The 21,144-nt window shown below is 42.8% G+C and overlaps 3 protein-coding genes across 4 annotated transcripts; 2 read left to right on the forward strand and 1 right to left on the reverse strand.

Moving 5' to 3' along the window:
* The first annotated feature begins 12,382 nt into the window (after nucleotides 1–12,382).
* On the forward strand, nucleotides 12,383–14,615 carry LOC140356413 (uncharacterized). 2 transcript variants are annotated; one of them, XM_072441317.1, is made up of 7 exons: nucleotides 12,383–12,523; nucleotides 13,333–13,439; nucleotides 13,518–13,543; nucleotides 13,614–13,689; nucleotides 13,757–13,891; nucleotides 13,962–14,053; nucleotides 14,115–14,615. In XM_072441317.1, the coding sequence occupies exons 2-7, from the start codon at nucleotides 13,346–13,348 to the stop codon at nucleotides 14,403–14,405; spliced, it is 714 nt and encodes a 237-aa protein (XP_072297418.1). In that variant the 5' UTR covers nucleotides 12,383–12,523; nucleotides 13,333–13,345; the 3' UTR covers nucleotides 14,406–14,615. The 2 variants fall into 2 exon arrangements, with proteins under 2 accessions (XP_072297418.1, XP_072297419.1); XM_072441318.1 differs by lacking the exons at nucleotides 13,333–13,439; nucleotides 13,518–13,543 and having other exon boundaries at nucleotides 12,388–12,523.
* sf3a2 (splicing factor 3a, subunit 2) lies at nucleotides 13,744–16,934 on the reverse strand. The gene is made up of 8 exons (XM_072441316.1): nucleotides 16,860–16,934; nucleotides 16,142–16,388; nucleotides 16,014–16,060; nucleotides 15,822–15,931; nucleotides 15,696–15,745; nucleotides 15,441–15,581; nucleotides 15,159–15,227; nucleotides 13,744–15,085 (listed from the first exon to the last, which is right to left on the reverse strand). Exons 2-8 carry the CDS (start codon nucleotides 16,337–16,339, stop codon nucleotides 14,834–14,836), a joined length of 867 nt encoding a protein of 288 aa, XP_072297417.1. The 5' UTR covers nucleotides 16,340–16,388; nucleotides 16,860–16,934; the 3' UTR covers nucleotides 13,744–14,833.
* Nucleotides 16,935–17,211: 277 nt separating this feature from the next.
* On the forward strand, nucleotides 17,212–19,901 carry plekhj1 (pleckstrin homology domain containing, family J member 1). Its single transcript, XM_072440389.1, has 6 exons — nucleotides 17,212–17,511; nucleotides 17,631–17,698; nucleotides 18,924–18,990; nucleotides 19,063–19,153; nucleotides 19,518–19,581; nucleotides 19,645–19,901. Exons 1-6 carry the CDS (start codon nucleotides 17,418–17,420, stop codon nucleotides 19,735–19,737), a joined length of 477 nt encoding a protein of 158 aa, XP_072296490.1. The 5' UTR covers nucleotides 17,212–17,417; the 3' UTR covers nucleotides 19,738–19,901.
* The last annotated feature ends 1,243 nt before the right edge of the window (nucleotides 19,902–21,144 follow it).

Genomic DNA, 21,144 nt, shown 5'->3' on the forward strand with positions numbered 1-21,144 from the left:
TGTAAACTGTGCTGCTCAGACTCAAAGCAGAACTGAAAGGATCAGGATCATTGCTAAAGCTGCAGGGAGATTCCTTGGAACAAAGGAGCTTGATTGGGCAGATATAGAAAACAGGCTAAAGGCGCTAAATGGGAGTCGGAGTGATGGGGTCTGCTTGTGGGGAGTCATCAGAGTGATCAGAGTGACGAGATGGGGGTGGGGGTGGTCTCCTGTCCTCGTCCAGTCTCGTAGACGCACGGCTACCAAGCAGCGACATGAGTGGAAATATTAAAGCCTATAGAATGAAGCCTAAAGAATAAAGCTGTACGGTGGTCACTGTCGGGTACCAGAGACTGTCGAGCATGTGCTGATTTGCTGTGAGGCTTATGATAGAGAAAGGGCCGGGTTGGCCTTGTGGTTTCGGAATAATGGGCGGGAGTTCAATCTGCGGAACGTTCTGGCGATCCAGTCACAGGGTTTGTGTCAGGCTGTGGTTGCTTACTTCTGTAGCACAGGGCTGGGTAAACGTTTATAGAGTTGGGGGGTGTTGGAGACTGAGCCGAGGATGAGGAGCAAGAGGATGTTCTAACGAGCTTTGACTTCATGTTGTTGTTGTTGTTTTATGGCGGTTGGCATCCAATTGTTGCATTACCGCCAGACTTTATTCCTCAGACTTTTCGTAGTTGTTGTTGTTGTTGTTGTTGTTGTTGTTGTTGTTGTTTTATGGCGGTTGACATCCGAGTGTTGCATTACCGCCAGACTTTATTCCTTAGACTTTGTCGTAGTCCTAAAAGTTCTTCTTCCAGTGCCTTGACTTCCAGTGCTTTGTTGTTGTTGTTGTTGTTGTTGTTGTTGTTGTTTTTTGGCGGTTGGCATCCAATTGTTGCATTACCGCCAGACTTTATTCCTCAGACTTTTCGTAGTCCTCAGACTGTCGTAGTCCGTAAAAGAACTCCTTCCATTGCTTTGGTGTTACAAAGCCCATGAGGTCATGATATGTCTTTGTGACTAGAATAGTTGTTGTTGTTTCAGAGACCGACCGGCTTTATTCCAGGGAGACTCTTCTTCATCTTCCTATCCTTCTTTGACGTTCGGTGCTTCCACCGTACAGCTTTATTCTTTAGGCTTCATTCTATAGGCTTTAATATTTCCACTGATGTCGCCGCTTGGTAGCCGTGCGTCTACGAGACTGGACGAGGACAGGAGACCACCCCCACCCCCATCTCGTCACTCTGATCACCCTGACTCCCCAAAAGCAGACCCCCATCACTCCGACTCCCATTTAGCGCCTTTAGCCTGTTTTCTATATCTGCCCAATCAAGCTCCTTTGTTCCAAGGAATCTCCCTGCAGCTTTAGCAATGATCCTGATCCTTTCAGTTCTGCTTTGAGTCTGAGCAGCACAGTTTACAACATCCACCATAAAGAGTACAAAATCCTCTCTATCCACAACCAGGGTATTCTCATTAATTCTGGAACCTGCACACTTGGGACCTCCACTCTTGAAACCTTCACACTTCTTGGGAGCCACGCTGGCCTTTCTCATTTCGCCCTGGCTGGGAGCAGCGCTGGCTCCTCTCTCTGCATTTACTCTAAACTCGTTACTTGAAACTTTCTTGACTGCATCTGCATAGGATATACCTTGAGAGACCTTTATTTTCTGCACCTCAGCAGCTCTTTTGCTAAACCTGCATCCCCCATAGGCAGAGCTATGTTCTTCCCCACAGTTACAGCACTTCAGTTTTGCTCCCACGTCACACTTCCCATACTCGTGATCTCCTGCACATTTACCACATCTTTGCCTCCCTCTACAGACCGCTGCAATATGCCCAAAGCGCTGGCACTTAAAGCAACGCAGGGGCGGTGGAACATATGGCCTAACGTCATGGCACATGAACCCAATGAACACCTTACTAGGCAGGCACCTCCCTTCAAGTGTTACCATTACCGACAAGCTGTCACATCTTACCCCAGACCGGGTCACCTTCAACCGCCTAGCGTCCACCACCGTAGCTCCAGTCAAATTCTCCTTAACTTCATCCACAGACGTCGCCGTAGGGACACCTGCGATAACTCCTCTGACCGTGTTTCTTTCAGCATCAGACACAAGAATGTCCTTTCCACCCAGACGTTTAGTTCCAATCGCCTTCCGTTGCTGAGCCGCGGCCTTGCACACGACCAGCAGCGAGCCATCTCTAAGGACACTCGCACTCTTGATCACTCCCACAGCTACAGTTAGGCTCTTTGACAATGCCACTGAATTCCACTCCTTAAAGGATGCACTATCCTGTGCAAGCTTTATGATCACCTTACAGTCTCTGCTCTCACTCCGGATATCAATTGCTTCAGCCTCATCCTGCTGCTCATTCCCAGAACCCTCAGACGAGCTAAGGGACTTTTTACGTTTCCGGGCATGTGCAGCCAGAAAAGGCTGCTCCTCCATGCCGTCCAGAACGTCTTCGACCACCGATCCACTCTCCTCCGCCATCTCCCGTCTGGGCCTAGAAACGCCAAAGTTGTTGTTGTTGTTGTTGTTGTTTTATGGCGGTTGGCATCCGAGTGTTGCATTACCGCCAGACTTTATTCCTCAGACGTTTCGTAGTCCTCAGACTCTGTCGTAGTCCGTAAATGGAAGAAGGACTTCTAAAGGATAAAATGACAAAGACGTCCCATGACCTCATGGGCTTTGTAAAACAACAAAGACGTCCCATGACCTCATGGGCTTTGTACTTCCAAAGCAATGGAATAAGAATTTTTAAGGACTACGACAAAGTCTGAGGGGAGGAAGAACTTCTATAGGATACAATGTTGTTGTTGTTGTTGTTTTATGGCGGTTGGCATCCGAGTGTTGCATTACCGCCAGACTTTATTCCTCAGACGTTTCGTAGTCCTCAGACTAGTCCTCAGGATACAATGACAAAGGCATCTCATGACCTCTTGGGCTTTGTCAAAGCACTGGAAGTCAAAGCACTGGAAGAACAACTTTTAGGACTACGACAAAGTCTGGGGAATAAAGTCTGGCGGTAATGCGACACTCGGCTGTCGACTGCCATAAAACAATAACAACAGCAACAACAGTCTAAGGAATAAAGTCTGGCGGTAATGCAACACTCAGATGCCAACCGCCATAAAACAACAACAACAACAACAATTGGATGCCAACCGCCATAAAACAACAACAACAACAAGTTGTGTAATGTAATTTAGTTAGTAATAGAGTTGGGGTGTGTTGAAGAATGTGCTGAGGATGAGGAGGAAGAAGATGTTCTAACGTGCTTTGAACTCATGGGTTTTGAAAAAAGGCTTTATGACATAGCAGACGCTCAATAAAGTCTGAAGAATAAAGTCTGGTGGTAATATAACACTTGGATACCTAGGGTCCTAGGCGACAGGGGAGGGGGCAGCGTTGCCCGCGGCCAGGGGGAGGTCCCCACTGGGATGCCTGTGAGTGTGGCTTCCACGGGCAGAGGCCCTGTGGGTGCGGAGGATGTACTGGTTGTGAAGAGGAAAGATTTATTCATCTTTATAGTGGAAGTGATTAACTGTACTGGGCAAACCAAGAAGAGATCCGAAAAGACTAAGATCATCGCTAAGGCTGCAGGGAAGTACTTTGGAGCTGGGGGCCCCGAGTGGACGGAGATAGAGGATGCGCTGCGGGAGGGCGCCCTGCCCCATTCTGGCAGTGGGAGTTGGGGGGCTCCCGATGCGCCGTCAGGTTCCGGGGGCTCATAATGGCGGTGGTTGTCTTGCAATGGAATGCGCGTAGTCTTCGTGCTAATGGCCAGGAATTTAAGCGTTTTGTCTCTACCTTGTTGAACAAGCCTCACGTTATGTGCGTGCAGGAGACTTGGTTACGACCTAGGTGGGGTTTTGGGATACAAGGGTATGTGTGTGTTAGGAATGATAGGGAGCAGGGTAGAGGCGGAGGTGTGGCTGTGTTTGTCCGAGATGACCTAAATTACGTTGTTGTCAGTGTGAGTAAAGCGCCGGAGGCCCTGGCGGTGAGGGTCTGGCTGGGTGGTGAAGCTGTTACTGTGGTTAACCTTTATAATCCGTGTGGTGAGTTAACGTTAGAGTCCTTACATAGTATCGGTAAGGATGTTCGGGGAAAGGCCGTGTGGTGTGGGGATTTTAATGCGCATAGCGCTTTGTGGGGCGGTAGTGGTACCGATAGGTATGGGCAGGTGGTAAAGGGTTTTATCAATCAAAGGGAGTTGGTTTGTCTGAATGATGGGGGTGGGACCCGCTATGATATGGGGACCGGTGCGGAAAGTGCAATAGATCTTACACTTGTGTCCAAGGAGTTAGCTGGTGTTTGTAGTTGGGAGGTTCTTGGTAATCTTTCTTTTGGTAGCGATCACTATCTAGTCCGCACCGTGATTGGCTTTGGGAGCTGTGTGGTCAGGGGGACGAGGATCCAGAGGTGGCAGTTGGCAAGGGCGAACTGGGGGGCTTTCCTGAGGAAAGCTGATGATGGTTCTAGGGTTCTGCAGGAAGGAGGATTGACTCAGGTGGATGATCTCAATAGTGCAATTGTCTCGCTCATCACGCAGTCAGCGGTAGGCACGATTCCTAAGAGTGGTGGTAGTGGACATAGGAAGCGGGTGCCGTGGTGGACTGAAGCATGTGGTCATGCTGTTAGGGCGAGAAATGCGGCGTTTCGCCGGCTAAGGGTTGCCCACACTGAGGGTGCCCTCATTGACTACAAGAGGGCCCGCGCTGTTGTGCGGAAAACTGTGAGAACGGCCAAGAGTGCCTATTGGAGGCGGTATTGTTCCAAAATTGGGAGAGAAACGCGTCTCGGGGATGTTTGGGGGATGATTAAGCGGATGCATGGGGTTGAGCGCCGTCATGGGACCCCGGTCCTAATACTGAATGGTGTTGAAGCAATCAGCGACGTTGACAAAGCTGAACTGTTGGCCAGCACCTTTGTGTCGGTGCACAGCTCTGACAATCTCTCACCTGCGGAAAGGCACTACAGGGAGAGTACTTTGGCCCAGAGTTCTGAGCTGATTGGGCACCAGCCTTCGACTCAAGATGACCTTGACCTTCCGTTTAGTTTGTTTGAGCTAAGGAGAGCACTTTCTAAGGCGAAACAGACAGCCCCGGGTAAAGATGAGGTGTGCTATGACATGCTCTCTCATTTGACTGATGACACGCTTGGGCTAGTCCTGGGTCTTTTCAACCGTGTTTGGGATTCAGGTTGTGTTCCATCTGCGTGGAAACGGTCTACGGTGGTGCCGGTTCTGAAGCCGGGTAGGCCAGCGTCTGACCCTTCAAGTTATAGGCCGATTGCCTTGACGTCGCAGCTCGGGAAAACGATGGAGCGCATGGTTACCGAGCGGTTGGATTACTTCTTGGAGAGTCAGGGTTTGCTTCCTGCGCACCAGAGTGGTTTCCGTAGGGGCAGGAACACCATGGATTCCGTGTTGTGTTTGGAATCTGATATCCAGCTGGCCAGGGCTCAGAAAGAAAAGGTTATTGCGGTGCTCTTTGATGTGGAGAAGGCGTACGATATGGTTTGGAAGGATGGGCTCCTCATTAAGCTGCGGAAGTGTGGTGTGAAGGGTAAACTGTTTAACTGGGTCCGGAGCTCTCTGTCTGGCCGGCGTATCCAAACCAGAGTGGGGGTCTATGGGGTGGAGAATGGGATCCCGCAGGGGAGTGTGTGTAGCCCTATCTTGTTCAATGTTATGATTAAGGACATCTTTGACGACGTGGATGGGTCTGTTGGGAGGAGCCTTTATGCTGACGATGGCGCTCTATGGGTGAGAGGGAGGAATCTCCGGTTTTACGAGGCGAAACTGCAAAGGGCAATACAGCAGGTGGAGCAGTGGACCCTGAAGTGGGGGTTTAAACTGTCCGTACGGAAGTCTCAAGTGATCTGTTTCTTCAATGGGCATAGGGACGTCTCCCTTCGACTGCATGGGCAGGTGCTCGAACAGGTCAGGGAGGTGAGGTTCTTGGGGGTCACCTTTGACGAGAGGCTTAGTTGGCGTCGGCACATTGATGAGGTCAGTGGTAAATGCAAAAGGGTGAATAACTTGCTTCGTTGTCTATCCGGCCAGGACTGGGGGGCCAGCAGAAGGTCGCTCCTGGGTATTTATCGGGCCGTCATGAGGGCGGCTATTGATTATGGCTGTATAGCCTACATGTCTGCGGCTGAGACTAACTTAAAGAAGCTTGATGTGGAGCAAGCCCAGGCCTTGCGCATCTGCTGTAGGGCTTTTAGGACCTCCCCTGTCTCGGCGCTGCAGGTTGAGTTGGGGAATTGCCGTTACGGCTCCGGAGGTTAGAACTTCTGTTGGCTTACTGGGTGAATGTGCAAGGTCATACGAGCTCTCACCCGGTGAGGGACTTTCTCAGGGTGATGGGGGGCAGAGTGAGGCTGGCGGTATGGTTTTCAGCCAGGTAGGAAATGCGAAGGCGCGGCTTGCGGGGGTTGGTGATCTGCGTGTGAGCCCGTCGGTGGCTTTGTCTGCTATAGCTCCGTGGAAGTTTGTCCCGGCTCCTGTTGATGTTAGCTTGCATGGCAAGCTTAGAGGAGTCGCTGGGAGGGCACCGCAGTTTGCCGTTCAAGCGCTCATCGATAAGCACTCAGGTGATGTGTTTATTTATACCGACGGGTCTAGGGATCCTGAGAGTGGGCGTACTGACGCCGCTTATTTTGTGCCTGACCTGGGGCTAGCGGTCAAGAAGAGGTTGACAGATCGCCTTTCTGTTTTCACGTCGGAACTTATAGCGATACGGTTGGCGTTGGAATGGGCGGAATCTGCTTTGCAGTGTTGCGGCATTGTGGTGGCCTCTGACAGCCTTTCTGCATTGCAAAGCATTAAATCTGGGAAATCGGATTGCAGACAGGATGTGTTGAATGGCATCTTCTGTCTGATGCTCTCCCTGTCCAGGAAGGATGTGAGGGTTTCCTTCATTTGGGTCCCTGCGCATGTGGGGGTGGATGGTAACGAAATGGCTGATGCACTGGCTAAACGTTCCCTTCGGCGGCCATCAATTGATGTGGCGGTTGAGTTGGGCAAGTCTGAAATCAAGCCCGTTATCAAGAGTCATGTGGTCGGCCTTTGGCAGGAATTTTGGAGCCACTGTGTTACTGGACGGCATCTCTATCACATACAGGGTAGTGTGGGTCCTTGCGGGTCTATGGGCAGGAACGCGTGGGAGGAAAGGGCCTTCGCCCGCATGAGGATTGGCCATACTGGACTCAATTGGTCACTGAGTAGGATAGGCAAACATCCGACCGGTCTGTGTGGTCACTGTCGGGTGCCAGAGACTGTCGAGCATGTGCTGATTTGCTGTGAGGCTTATGATAGGGAAAGGGCCGGGTTGGCCTTGTGGTTTCGGAATAATGGGCGGGAGTTTAATCTGCGGAACGTTCTGGCGATCCAGTCACAGGGTTTGTGTCAGGCTGTGGTTGCTTACTTATGTAGCACAGGGCTGGGTAAACGTTTATAGAGGTGGGGGGTGTTGGAGACTGAGCCGAGGATGAGGAGCAAGAGGATGTTCTAACGCGCTTGGACTTCATGGGCCTAGAAACGCCAAAGTGATGGAAGAAGGACTTCTAAAGGATAAAACGACAAAGACGTCCCATGACCTCATGGGCTTTGTAAAACAACAAAGACGTCCCATGATCTCATGGGCTTTGTACTTCCAAAGCACACAAAGAGGGCGAGGAAGGTGAAGAAGAGTCTCCCTGGAATAAAGCCGGTTGGTCTCTGACACAACAACTATTCTAGTCACAAAAACACATCATGACCTCATGGGCTTTGTAACGCCAAAGCAATGGGAGGAGTACTTTTACGGACTACGACAGAGTCTGAGGACTACGAAACGTCTGAGGAATAAAGTCTGGCGGTAATGCAACACTCGGATGCCAACCGCCATAAAACAACAACAACAACAACAACAACAACTTGGATACCAGCCGCCGTAATACAACAACATGCAGTTTAGTTGTGTTAATGTGCAAAATTTGTGGAAAAGGTACTGCATTTGTGTGAAAGTACTGCATGTGTGTAAGACATGTGTGTACGGGTTAGTACTACATGTGTTTGAAAATGTTCAATATTTGTTGAAAAATATTCAGCCATGTTTTCTGCTGCGTTTTGTATCATACCAATGACGCTCAGTAATTCACAGTTGATGATTGCGTAGTTTGCAACTCAAATAGTTGTTTGTCCTGACAAATTGCAAGATCGTGCTGAACGCAGACCTGAGCAGGGAGAAAGGGAGAGAGAGCCTCGGTGACCCGGCTGCATCCCCTCCTCCCTGTAGAGACGCTATTAGCATTAGCGTTAGCATTAGCAATTTACTTTTGCAAATACTGAAAAAAAGTACGGTATGTAAAAATGTCAAAAGCAATAGCCCCCCTAAGACGGTGAAAGCGATCGTAAAGAGGTATAGCTTGTTTAAATCGGTGAACGTGTCAAGGAGTGGAAAAAATATAAACAAATACTGAAAAAAGTACAAGATGTACAAATGTCAAAAGCAACAGCAGCAATAAGACGGTGAAAGCGATCGTAAAGAGGTATAACTTGTTGAAATCGGTGAAAGTGTTAAGGAGTGGAAACGCGTCAAAAATCCTACAATCCTAAAAAGCAATAACATAGTGTCTGCTTTATGACATCATAAGCAGACACTCAATTATTGGTAAAGCAAGAGTACTCTAACGCCTTAGATTTCCAGGGCAGTAACAAGGTAACGTAAGAAGTTACTTTTAACACTGTAACACTGTTACGACTGCTTTCTAAAAACAGGTATTGCTTGAGGTGATAGAGGTAAAGTCATTTCAAAGACTAATTTCAAAGACAAAATAACTGCAAAAAGGCTGACTTTTGTATGCAGTCCTTGAATATACTAATTTATTTTGGGTTATTTTATTTTTGTGTACCTCTGGGTAAATCATTTGGTGACCCATAAAATAATATTGATCTCAAATCAAATAAAACACGAACCCTAGTAATTACTCTTTGGGAAACATAATCTGCTTTAAAACAAGGTATTTGCGTTGCTTCAAGCTTTTTCTTCTCCGAATGATGAAATCAGGCTTCAAGATTTTAGGGACAAGATCAATGGAAGAAAAAGCACAAGCAGCACATGATGAAAATCTGCTCTATACTCCAGAGGTGCGGTGTGTTACTGCCGCTCCATTTTGAATGTGACTTTGCCTGCTGCTTCTTGTTGTAAAGAAGACATGAGGGACACATTATCATATTGTTTGGAATGGAGAACACTTATCTGCCTGAAGGCAACAGTCCGGATTACACACAGCTCTTCGGTGAACCTTGGCTTGGGAATGGGTCGGCTACGAGAGGCACGAGAGCCTTGCTCAGATCAAAGGATGAGTGGAGCTGGCTGTAGAGAGACAGAGGAGCCCATGAGACCCACTGAGGCCCACAAGTCATCAGGTTCATTCACAGCATAAGACCTGAGAGTCTCCCTTCAAACGCAGGTCCAGAACATTAGTTAGGAGCTGTTTGTTAGGAGCTGGATAAAGGAGGCCTATTTGTCCTGTAAGACTAATGAATATCCTGGATACATATTATGTTCTGATTATTAAATCAGATTAAGACGACCACAGCCAGAAAGATTTCACCATAAGATTTGGCCATAGATAAGTTAAAATCACTTACACATGATATTACACACAGGGGTGAAACAAAAAGTAATTTATTATATGTATTTTTTTGGTCGGGACAGAGCTTAGTTATTGAACACATGACACAACATGAATGTAAACACACTGGATTGTAGCCAAAGGCTCATTTCCATTCATTGTCCAAAGGGCCAATAACACCAGCAAGTGCAATATAGCAAATGTAATTAATATGTTGCTAAAATTAATAAATAAATGTATTTATTTATTACAATTCAATGCTACATCAGATCAGGCTATGCACAGCACATTTCAACACCCATCTCATACAGTTTACTTCTGTCCATATCCAATGACAATCTCATAGGGGGCACAGTTCATAGTTTAGGATAACATTTATGAATAAATTAATCTCATTACATGAGTCAAAATCCAAAATACTTAAAACCAAACTGTAACAATCAGTAGCAATACTATAATTTAGAAGATAATTGATATAAGCAAGTAAGATGTAAAGTACAAGAGCAGACCGACTTGTAAACAAAAATAAGTAGTCCAGCCTATTGTGTAATGATTTCAGTTAGCATACTTCCATTTTAAACACACAAATGTAACCCACGTTGGGCTAGTCCTCTGTGTGAATCATTAGAATATGAAGTGCTGACACAGCTCCTCCGAGGCTCCACTGAAGCACACTGCTCCAGAAACAGCTGAATGAAACGCTTTGACACAAACAGAAATAACACTTTCTGTCAATTGCTTTGGGTAGAGACATCCACAGAGAATACTTTATGGATGGGCAGCTTGACAGACTCCTCTCTTTACAGAGAAGTTTATATTTATTTAGCTTTGCCTGGGTACTGATCAGAATGTCCTCTGAGCACTAGCCTATTACAGATGGGCAGATTTGACCCAACCTGCAGGACTCCAGCATCTGAATTGGGAGCACAAATATCCCCCAGCACTGTTTGCCCACTATAATAGGCACATTGTGCTGCCCTTCAAATATTCTTTAAGAATCTAAGACACTTTTGTACCAACCCAGAATAAAGAAGTTTAGATTTTCCATTGGGTGACTTCACAGAGCTCAAATTTTCATTACAGTCAAATTGTAATGAAATCTTCTCACTTGCGAGGCATAAGTCTTATAACATAAAAGATATTTAATCGATTAGGCTTACCATGGCCATTATAAACCTATGTGAAAGATTGTGTCAGGATATAATGAGCCTGCCCTTTAGAGTTGGTGACCGTAATATGGCAGATATACAGATATAAGCAACCCCACCTCACAACAGTAAGCAATAAGACACCTACCATCCTCCAGCCAGGGTACAGACCATAGACTCCACATACTTACCATTATACTGTACCTTTGGAGTCTTTATTGGCACAAATTTTGTGATTGAATTTGGCAAATAAATAACAACTAAACAATCATCAATTTGTGATGGTTGGTGGAAAGAGACTCAGACACAAGATGCAGTCCATTGGGCATTTATTCAATTACAGGTGATTCTATTGCTTAAAAAATACTTTGACATGCATTCTACTGTGTGAACCTGCCCCTCTACAGATGTGATCTTAGCCTGATGGCGTCACCTGCTCTCCATGGAGTTAGATAAGTTTTATCCCATACTGAGAAACATTCCTGGCAAAGAGATCACATGTCCAATTGAGAGAAGCAGGTGTGGATTGGACGTTCTTTGGTATTTAGTCAGAGGAACCACACATCCCCCGACCACGTTCACACGGCGACAGTGGTTGAAAGTGTTTTAATGTTTTTAAGTGAGGATAGAAGATGTTCTTCTTCTATTGAGCCCTGTGAACCATGCACTCAGTTATAATAAATAATTAGCACTTATTAATAAAGAATTGCACTTGGCTGCTGTGCCCAATTCATTTTCTTTGTGATTCAATCAAGTTTGTCCTTTCTGAGAATGAATGAAAAAATATTTCTAAACAAAGACAGTGTTATAGAGGCCTCTACGCAAGTATTCCAAAAAGGAATGGTCTGACTGGAAAGGACCTGCTCCAGAACAGGAGCTTTAAAAAGTCCTTAGAGTGTGGCTCAAGAATCTAGTTCCTGTATACTTTCAGAACGTGCATCAAAAGGAGACTGGAAGTAAAAGGAATTGAAAAAGGTTCCTTCCTATATTGTAAAAACACCTGTGCCCCTTTAAATAATTAGCTTCAGTCAACTGTACACGCATTATTTGCATGATTATTGCATATTTCAGGTCTATTAATATCAGGTCTATTATAACCTGATATTATCTATGGTCATTGCAGCCTGAACTGAGATACGTGGCAAGAGATCTGGTCCCATCACTAATATAAATAAACCTCATCACAGTAAACGTGATGGCCATTGGACAAAAAAGAGGCAGATAAAAAGGAATTCATGCGTTTCACCTTCTTGTTGTATGCAACGTTTTAGGGTTTCCCATTAAGAGATATTATATTTTGGTCTAAATTATGAATTGATACATGCACTGCAACGGTCTTAATTTCTCATCATTCTGAACCCCCTGAATAGGACTTCTCTCCATCGCAGCCAAGTGCATAAGTGCCCTCTGCTGTTCAGCTATAGTACTGAAGCTATTACAATGAAAATTGAAAAACATTAGTTTACAAATACCTCCTGGACTATTTTTATCCTTCATATTAAAAAATATATCAAATATGCTATCTCACCTAAGATGACCACTTCAGACATCTGTATTATTAGTCCTGGACACAGTTCACTGACAGTGGAGAACCCCACACTATATCAGGCCCGCGTGTCTTTGCTTTTTGTTTTTTTCTTTCTGCAGCTGCACCTGTGCCGGGCCATCACTCACGGCCCCTGCCCGGGACACTGTTTCTACTGTGCACGGGAACAACGGCTGTGACAAAGGCTTTCTTAAAACCCACTACTCAAGGGAACTCCTGGGCAGGTAGGCCTCCTTTGGGTTCATCAGGGGTCACAGGTTGTTATTCCGGATCATTATGAGATTATATTGGCCAGACATGCATCAAATATTTTATTTGTGTTTATGGCATGGATATCCATCCATGTCTCTGCTGGCTATGGTTAAGCTATTTATAGCACTGCGAGGGCATTAGCTCAGTGGCTGTTTACAAATGTCATGGAAGGCATGAAGGACTGCTTCATCTCTAAATATAAGGGTCACAAAAAACATACAAGCAGGATTTGAAAGAAATGCTGCATCGAGCCTTCTTTACATGAGGCAAATTCAACTGACATTTGACAATGAAGCTGATTTATACTGATCTGAAATTTCAAACAATTTATTTTTCCGTCTATTAAAAGAATTTCAGCAGCCAGGGAATCTGGTGGCCCTAAACAGAATGTTGGTGGTCCACCATAATAAATATCTATGGCATACAATAGCCTAAAATATAGACACAAGGACAGTGAAGAAAAAGTGATCACTTAAGCGGCCCACAACATATTCATGTTTTTGAATGAGAAAACCTCACATAAAATATGATCAAATGACGTGACACTTCCTATTTTGGTGCATTTAGATGTAATATCAATAATTGAAAAGACAACAAAAATATGATTAATTGTACCAGCTGCATTGTTGTTTCATATTGGTTCATGTTTGTAAGGATAGATTTTACAACATTATTTCCTTTTGATAATAATTTGTGCTTATGATGTTCTGATGTTATTTGAAAGCTATATTTTACTGGGCCAATTAAAAAAAGAACTGGCTTTTTTTGCTTTATGATTTAGCTATTGACTGAATATGGAGGAAAGCTATGAGACATTTGAAGAGAATTTAGGGTCACAAAGATCAGATTCTCCTCCACAGAGAGCAAGTCGACCTATGCGCGGACCAGGTGAGGCACGCACACAATGCAATGTTTGACTGAGGTTTGTATTTGTTGTTTATGGTTTATATATACATCTGTTTACAGAATATGCTGCAAGAAAACTCAAGGAGGTCAGTTACTTGTATTTTAAATAATTGACGATTTAGTCATTAGAAAAATTGTGTTGCTCTTTTTCACTAGGAAATGGCTTCAGTACCTTTGCAAATAAACGCCGAGCACAAGATTTTGGCCAGAGAGCCTAACTTCAGTAGATCAAGTAAGTATTTTACATTTTCCCATTGCTCAATTTTGGTGTATGTTTTTTAAATGGGTTTTCTCTCTAGCATCCATGCCACAAACAGTCCCCACCCAGAATGCAAGCCAGCCAGAAGTCCCCTGGGAGAGTGTAACGTTAAACCGCTGTCTGTTCATAGCAATTACAATCCTTGTGCTCACCTCTGGATTTCAAAGACTTCACGGTAATAGAAATTGAGAATCAATGCTTGCGTGTTTTTTCTGACTCAATTATCCCACATTCATACCATGTAGAAGCTTTGCATGGCCACAAGGTGACACTTGATGAGGAAGATCATTATGGGCTAATTATAAGAAGATCTGGAGCACTGAGACATCGGACAGAGGTAAAACACATTTTTATAAAATTACATACAATTAATTTACCTTAATATTCTCTGACTATAGCCTGAGGCAACCTTATGGGAAGTTATATTATCCTGGCTGCCAGACCTTGATGATGATGACAATGATGACGACGACGACGATGAGCATGAAGAAGCAAGAGTCAGGAAAAGGAAACCAAAGAGAAGAAGAATTGTAAAAACTCTGGGTAGTCTTAGGAACAGACCACTCCCAGACAAACTATTAAAGAAAAGAGAGAGCCTATCAAAAGTCAGACAGGCTAAGAAACTAGTGGGGAAAAATGAGGATTTGGGAGAAAAAAACAAAGACAACAATAAGGAAAATGTGGAGTAAGTATCAAAGAAGGGTTCAGTGGGAAATAAAGTGTAGGAAAAAGCCTAATCCACATGAATACCTTGAAAAGCTGAAAATAGGTATACACTGTGTATGAGTTTCCTAAAAGGCCAATAACTAGTAATCAAATTGTTCTGTTAGTAGCATTTACACAAATTTCTGTAAATGTGACAGTGAAATAAATACATTTACCTTGGCTGCTACGAAGTATTTTAAATTTGCAAGTGGTATTTTAGTATGCACTTTAACATTTATGATATATTGACACAAATGTGTTTCTACAGGGTTTATTACAAAATATAACAAATTAATAACATTTGAGACTTTTTTAGTACAGAATGTAAAGACTGACAAAAACCTGTTCAGTTTTGTAAAACAAAACTATAAAAACCATGTGTACTTTACTTGATAAAAAAAAGAAGGATCAGTTATAGGGCCTCTGGAGGAGGCGGCCTCATGGGCATCGGAGGCATTGCCATCTGCGGCGGCATCTGTGGGGCACCAGGTGTTCCAGGGGGCAGTGGAGGAATGGTCATACCTCCCGGTGGGGGAGGAGGGAGGCCATCATTTGGTTGATGCGGACCACCCATCAGAGGAGGGGGGCGTTTTAGTCCACCAGGAGGTGGTGGTCCAGACTGAAGTATGGGCTTTTCCATTTTGAAGTGAAACTGTAGGAAGAACTATGAAAGGACACAATGTCATTTTAACTGAGATCATTTGAAAACGCAGCATGCCTCAGCTCTTTGAGTTTACCTGCTTTGTTTCCTTGTTCCAGTGTGTCCAGAAGCGATTTTCTGCTTTATCAATTTCTCGGCTTGGTACCTAGATAATGATCATTTAGATTAAAAGTTAGAATTCATCAATCTTCAAGGACTGCTTAGAAAACAGCAAAAACATATCTCGTTTAAACATTTTAGGTCAATCTTACAAATGCCATTCAAACTGGAAAATGACTAACGAAATGATGCAAAGCCTGGAGCCATGCGGACAAGCAAATTGGCCAAAACCATTAAGCAGTAAAAGAGGATTTCATACCTTAAATGATATTGTTTCATAAGGTTCAGCTGCCATAAGCAAATACTGCCAGCGGCGGTCAGGTGGCTCAATGCGCTGTTCATAAGCAGACATGAAACGATGTCTAGGTCCAATACCTTCTGCAATTTCTGGGTAATCAATCTAGAAATACAATTAATTACCAAATTATGAGTGGTTCTTTGAGGAAAAAAACAACAAGCTTTTAATAAGTGGGAAGTTTAATGTATTTCATAATAAATGAGGATATTCACAAACCTGGAATAGTAAAGACTGTTGTCCTGTTTCTGAATCTCTTTGTTTGGTAACTAAATAGACAAAAAACACCTGGTTATTATCTCGAGCGTAAATACAGAGGAAGGTAAAAAGACGCATTAATATTACCTTTATAACCAGGTCGCCCAATTTTAACAAACTTTTTGACCTCAACTTTAACTTTTGCTGGCGCTGGTTGAGCAGGAGCATCTTTGGCCTCTTTAGCAGCTCTCCGAGCTCTTGATGAAAGCAGAGAATATACAAACAAATGTTATCAGAATCATATTTAAAAAGGAATGCCAATTTTAAAACCTAACTTACAAATTTGTCTGGTGCTTTTTTCCTTGAGTGTGTGCCAAGTAGCTGCCCTGTTGAACAGAGGGAGAACTTAGCAGGAATAAGGAAAAAGGAATAATCAAACATCACTTGCATGACACATGTAGGAGTACCTCGTTGTTGTGCAGTGTCAGACAAAGTTTGCACTCATATGACCCCAAATGATTTTTCATAAAGTATGGATCCTTATTTATGTCAATTGTCTCGAGAGCCAGCTGACGTAACCGCTCTCGCCGGTCCCGGTTACTTTCAGAAGCGGAGGCCACCCCTCCACTCCCAGTTTTTCCACCAGCTCGATGCTGGAAATCCATTTTTACAGGAGATTAGAATGCCAACACCGAAAATGGGTCTCCAGTAGATCTATGGGGGAAAAACAACTGTGTCAATAACACAACTGATGAGAAACATGTGAACCAAGTGTAAGTTATACCTTAATGTAAAATTGTAAGTTATACCTTAGTTAAAATGTGTAAATGTAGATGGAAGTAGCTAGCTAGAATTATACGAAATTCGCAAGTCTTTGATACAAAACTAATTAATGTTTGTTATTTGAGTAACTTTGTAGGAAAAATAACTATTCCAGTTAAGTAATACATGAGTGCAAAAGCCAAAATATAGCTATATGTTGTTTAAGGGAAATAAGCTAAATCACACTTTCAGCGTCTTAGTTACGGTGTTGAGCTAACGTTAAGGGGCACATTGCTTTTGAAAACTAGGTTTAGCAAATGAATGGGCCCATATACAGAACATATCCTAATCCGATATTGTCGTACATATGATGTTGCCCATATAAAATCAAAGGAAAAAGCACAGTTTCTCCACAATACTTACCAAAATCCAAACGTTGAGCTCACGCTAACAGTCGTGTGACCGTGTAATGCGCATGCGCGCTCTTCTTCTAGGTCTTGCAATGCGCTACAAAGTTGCTTTAAACTCATGACCGCCCTCTGCTGGCCAGTGTTCCTTTCTCGTGTGACCTAGTTATAGTTCCATTGGTTTTATACAGACACAGAAACCTTCTCTAAAAATGCTAATCACCCCTTATTGGAGTTTTTTGTGACATTAACAACGTTAAGGGTTTTTAATACATTAATTACACTTAGCAGAGATGCGTTTTGCCTGTCTTGAGCCTCGTGGCATACCTTACTAGTAACAACGAGGAAAGGCGTGTCATCACTGTCACGGAGTCTGTCGTAGCGGCTGTAAAATCCTACTTTATCTATATTTTCGGAACTAGACGCTGTGACATGGTTTTTAAACAAACTTAATGCGGACTTTTAATGTTATTAACAGGTTAAATGTACGATGTTCGGAGTGTGTTGACCGCTGTGAAGCTGAAAGTCAGACTGTCTTATTATATGAGTGTATGATATTTTATGTGCGTCCATAATGCGTTACAATGAAAAAGAGCTGGTTTCCCTGAGTCGCCAACCCTCTGAAATGGCAGCTGAGTTGGGAATGCGAGGACCAAAGAAAGGAGACGGTAAGTTTTTATATTAGCTTTTATACTTTCACTTCCATTTCATGTCACATGGGCATGATGTTGGTTTAATGAACGAGTTTGTACAGTGTGTGTTGATACGTATCTCTTTTATCCAACAGTTTTAAAAAAGAGGCTGGTGAAAATCGTTGTTAATTTTCTCTTCTACTTTCGAACGGATGAGGAAGAGGTAAGAGTCCTGCGGCTAAGCTAGGCTAGTTCTGTATTAAAGATGCACCGTATGTACCTTTTCTGATGGAAAATGCTATACTGTGGAACATTCCAGACAAAGTAATATCATCTCAGTGGTGCTATGTACTGGGTGTGTAAACACCACAAATTATTTGGGACTCTAAAGTCGATCTGGTCAACAGACACCAAAACACATTGATAACTACAACACAAAACAATATTGTACAGCATCAGCCAACAAAGCAGAGTGTCAAGGATAGATGGAATTACAGACACACAGAGGACGGATACAAACATAGTAACTTGCTTAGGTGATTCGGTGCTACATAAAACAACGAACAATGATAAAACAACCTACCGGTGTATATAAAATCAAAAAGAAAACATATTTAAATCTGCAATCGGATAAAAAAAAATTGGGCTTACTATGTACACAGAATTTACAGTTGAAATTACAGATGTAGTGCAGAAAGTGAATGATTAAATTATAGTTAAAGTGACCGGGTTTAAGAAGCAAGGGAAATGAACGGTTCTTGTGGCGGGAGGTTCTGGTCCGGATGGACTGGAGCCTCCTGCCTGAGGGGAGTGGCTCAAATAGTTAGTGTCCAGGATGAGAAGGACCTGCACGTCCCAGAGCCCTGGAGACGTACAGGTCCTGCAGAGATGGAAGTCTGCAGCCAATCCCCAGCACTGCGCATAATGCGCTGTAGTCTCTGTTTATCCTTGGCTGTGGCTCCAGCGTACCACACGGTGATGGAGGAGGTGAGGATGGACTCAATGATGGCCGTGTAGAACTGCACCATCATCTCCGCTGTCAGCTTGCCCTTCCTCAGCTGCTGCAGGAAGTACATCCTCTGCTGGGCCTTCTTTATGATGGAGCTGATGGTGAGCTCCCACTTGAGGTCCTGGGTGATGGTGGTGCCGAGGAAGCTGAAGGAGTCTACGGTGGTGATGGGGGAGTTGTTACTGCTGCACCAGGATACCAGCCGGTCCACCTCCCTCCTGTAGACCGACTCAAGAAGGAGTCACAAAAACATCACAATCATAGCCTCACAGTCCCAAGGGGGAAGGGCCTGAGGAAATGTGCCACAGCAGTAGTTGAGCTGAGTAGAGCTGAGTAGGTACTAATATAAAGGGGGCTATTGTTCACCAACAGTAAATGATGCCCATGTGCAGATATAGACAATAACAAATGTTAAGGCCACGTTTTGTGTTTTTGTCAGCCAATAGGAGCGTTGCTCTTGGAACAATGTAGAGTGGAGAGGGAGGACAGCTTGACCTTCTCTATTAGTAAGTTTTTTTCCAAAATAATAAGAAGACATGTTTATAGTAAGCTTTTATTTATTTTTTACTTTCTGATAGTTTTTCTAGACGAAGCAGAACGAAAGTATCAGTTTGAGTGTGATTCAGAGGAGCAATGTGGAGAATGGATAGATTCTATCATCAAGGCCAGGTTTGTGGTCCTCTATCTGCATCATGCTATAGATCTATAGAGCTCGGGATTGAGCGTGGAGAACTTTGTTACCGGTCAAACGGCACATAAAAAATGATTTGTTTAGGTGTGTCAAGCATCCGTAGAGATTCTTTAATATAAAATAAAATAGAACAACCCAATAAGCTTAAATACATTTAAATCACTATAGTGTATTGTTTAGTGTAGTTTAGCATTTTAAACCTCTAAATTCTTTTGATGTGTAAAGACACATTTCCAAGCTCTATATTTTCTTTTTCTTTTAGTGTCTGGATAGCCAGAGCCAATTAATGTAGTATACATTGCTTTAATGGAATCTACTGAAATATTATTATTTTTTTTGCAGTTATGAGTTCATGAGGAGGAACCTTATATTTTATAGAACTGAAATCCACAAGCTTACGGGCAAGGTGAGAATTTATATATCAGTAAACATTACAACTAATATGTTAATACATATTTTTTTTCCCAAGGACCCATTGGAACAGTATGGCATATCAGATGAAACTCGCTTTCAAGTGAGTAATGGCCTTCAGCTTAAGGCAAGAGAAACATCATCTCTGTAGACTTTGTGTACTCCTATTTTAGCTTTATCATCGTAGCAATCACATTGGTGAAAAATACATTTCCTTTGTCTTCTGAATGTACATTGCATTGTAAATGAGAGATATAAGTAGGTTATTTGTATTATTTTAATTGTTTTTGTCACCTTCATAAATCTGTCTGTAACTTCTGACACAATCTTTTTTGTATAAAAAAAATTGTAAAACAGAATTTGAACATTTTCCCTAAATGTGAGTATATAGTAAAATGCCTTGAACTAGAGCTTCTATTGCTTTTAAATTCCTTCACATTTGAGCTGAGTCACATACTGTAACTGTATTGTTACACTCTATAGATAGTTTGAGTTAATATATTTTGTCACATGTATTTATCATGAGTTAAACTCTTTTTAATGAGCATAGTTTGCACAAGTTACTCCATATTCCAATCTATACCTGTTTTTAGATTAAAGGTGTTTTGTTTGTTTTTCATTTTAAATGTTTGCACAGATAAATCATGCATTTTATTTTAAGTATAGTTTGATTCACTGGAACCTTACTATTTTTTGTTTTCATAAATAAAATGACTAATTGTATCCTATTATCTCTCTTGTTTTGGATTACAACTTTCTAACACTAATCACACTAATATGTTTGCCTGACCCGCCTGCCTCACAGTAACGTGTTGGGAATGGCTGGTCAGGTCACTAATATGTAGTTACATGTGTAGGTTTATGAATATTAAATATGGTGTTACAGTTCATTATTATCCTGAGCCAGCATCTGGAACATGGTCTATTTCTTTATTATATTATTTGTCTAGAACCGAGGCTCAGTCAATAAGTCTTTTTGCTATTATTGAATCATCTAATTAAAAAGTAGTATATATTTTACAAATACATCGTATTGTTTTGCCACTTTAAATTATGACCCAAGTTGTGGTTTTTTCGGGAACCCCTAGTATCCAGGGTTACTATGCTATGTTCTCACATTTGATATTGTTCCCAGAGCTCAATTCTCAGCATTCTAAGATAAGATATTCCTTTCCACACATGGGGAAATTTCATTGTTGCAACGCAGGTAGATACAGAGGAAAAGGACAGATAACTTATAGGAAGTTTAAAAAACACTCTTAATAGAAGAACTCTTATAAACAAAAACTCTTATAGACAAAACCACTCATTTCCTAATAAGGAATGGAGGGCAAAAATAAAGATAAAATAAAATCAAAACAGCTAGCGTAAGACAAGATAATACTAATAATAATGGTAAAATAAACACTCTATTTTCATCAGTTATATGCACATGAATGTGACATTATTGCATGTGAGTATGACAGGAGTCTTTGTTGCCATGTTTGTTAGCGTTAAAAGGTCTCTATGTTTCCACACACCTATTTTCCCACAATTTTGGAACATTTGTATATTATTT

This window comes from Eucyclogobius newberryi, unplaced genomic scaffold, assembly GCF_026437365.1.
Source record: "Eucyclogobius newberryi isolate DKJ021-1_F unplaced genomic scaffold, fEucNew1.0.hap1 SCAF_12, whole genome shotgun sequence".
Lineage (NCBI taxonomy): Eukaryota > Metazoa > Chordata > Actinopteri > Gobiiformes > Gobiidae > Eucyclogobius > Eucyclogobius newberryi.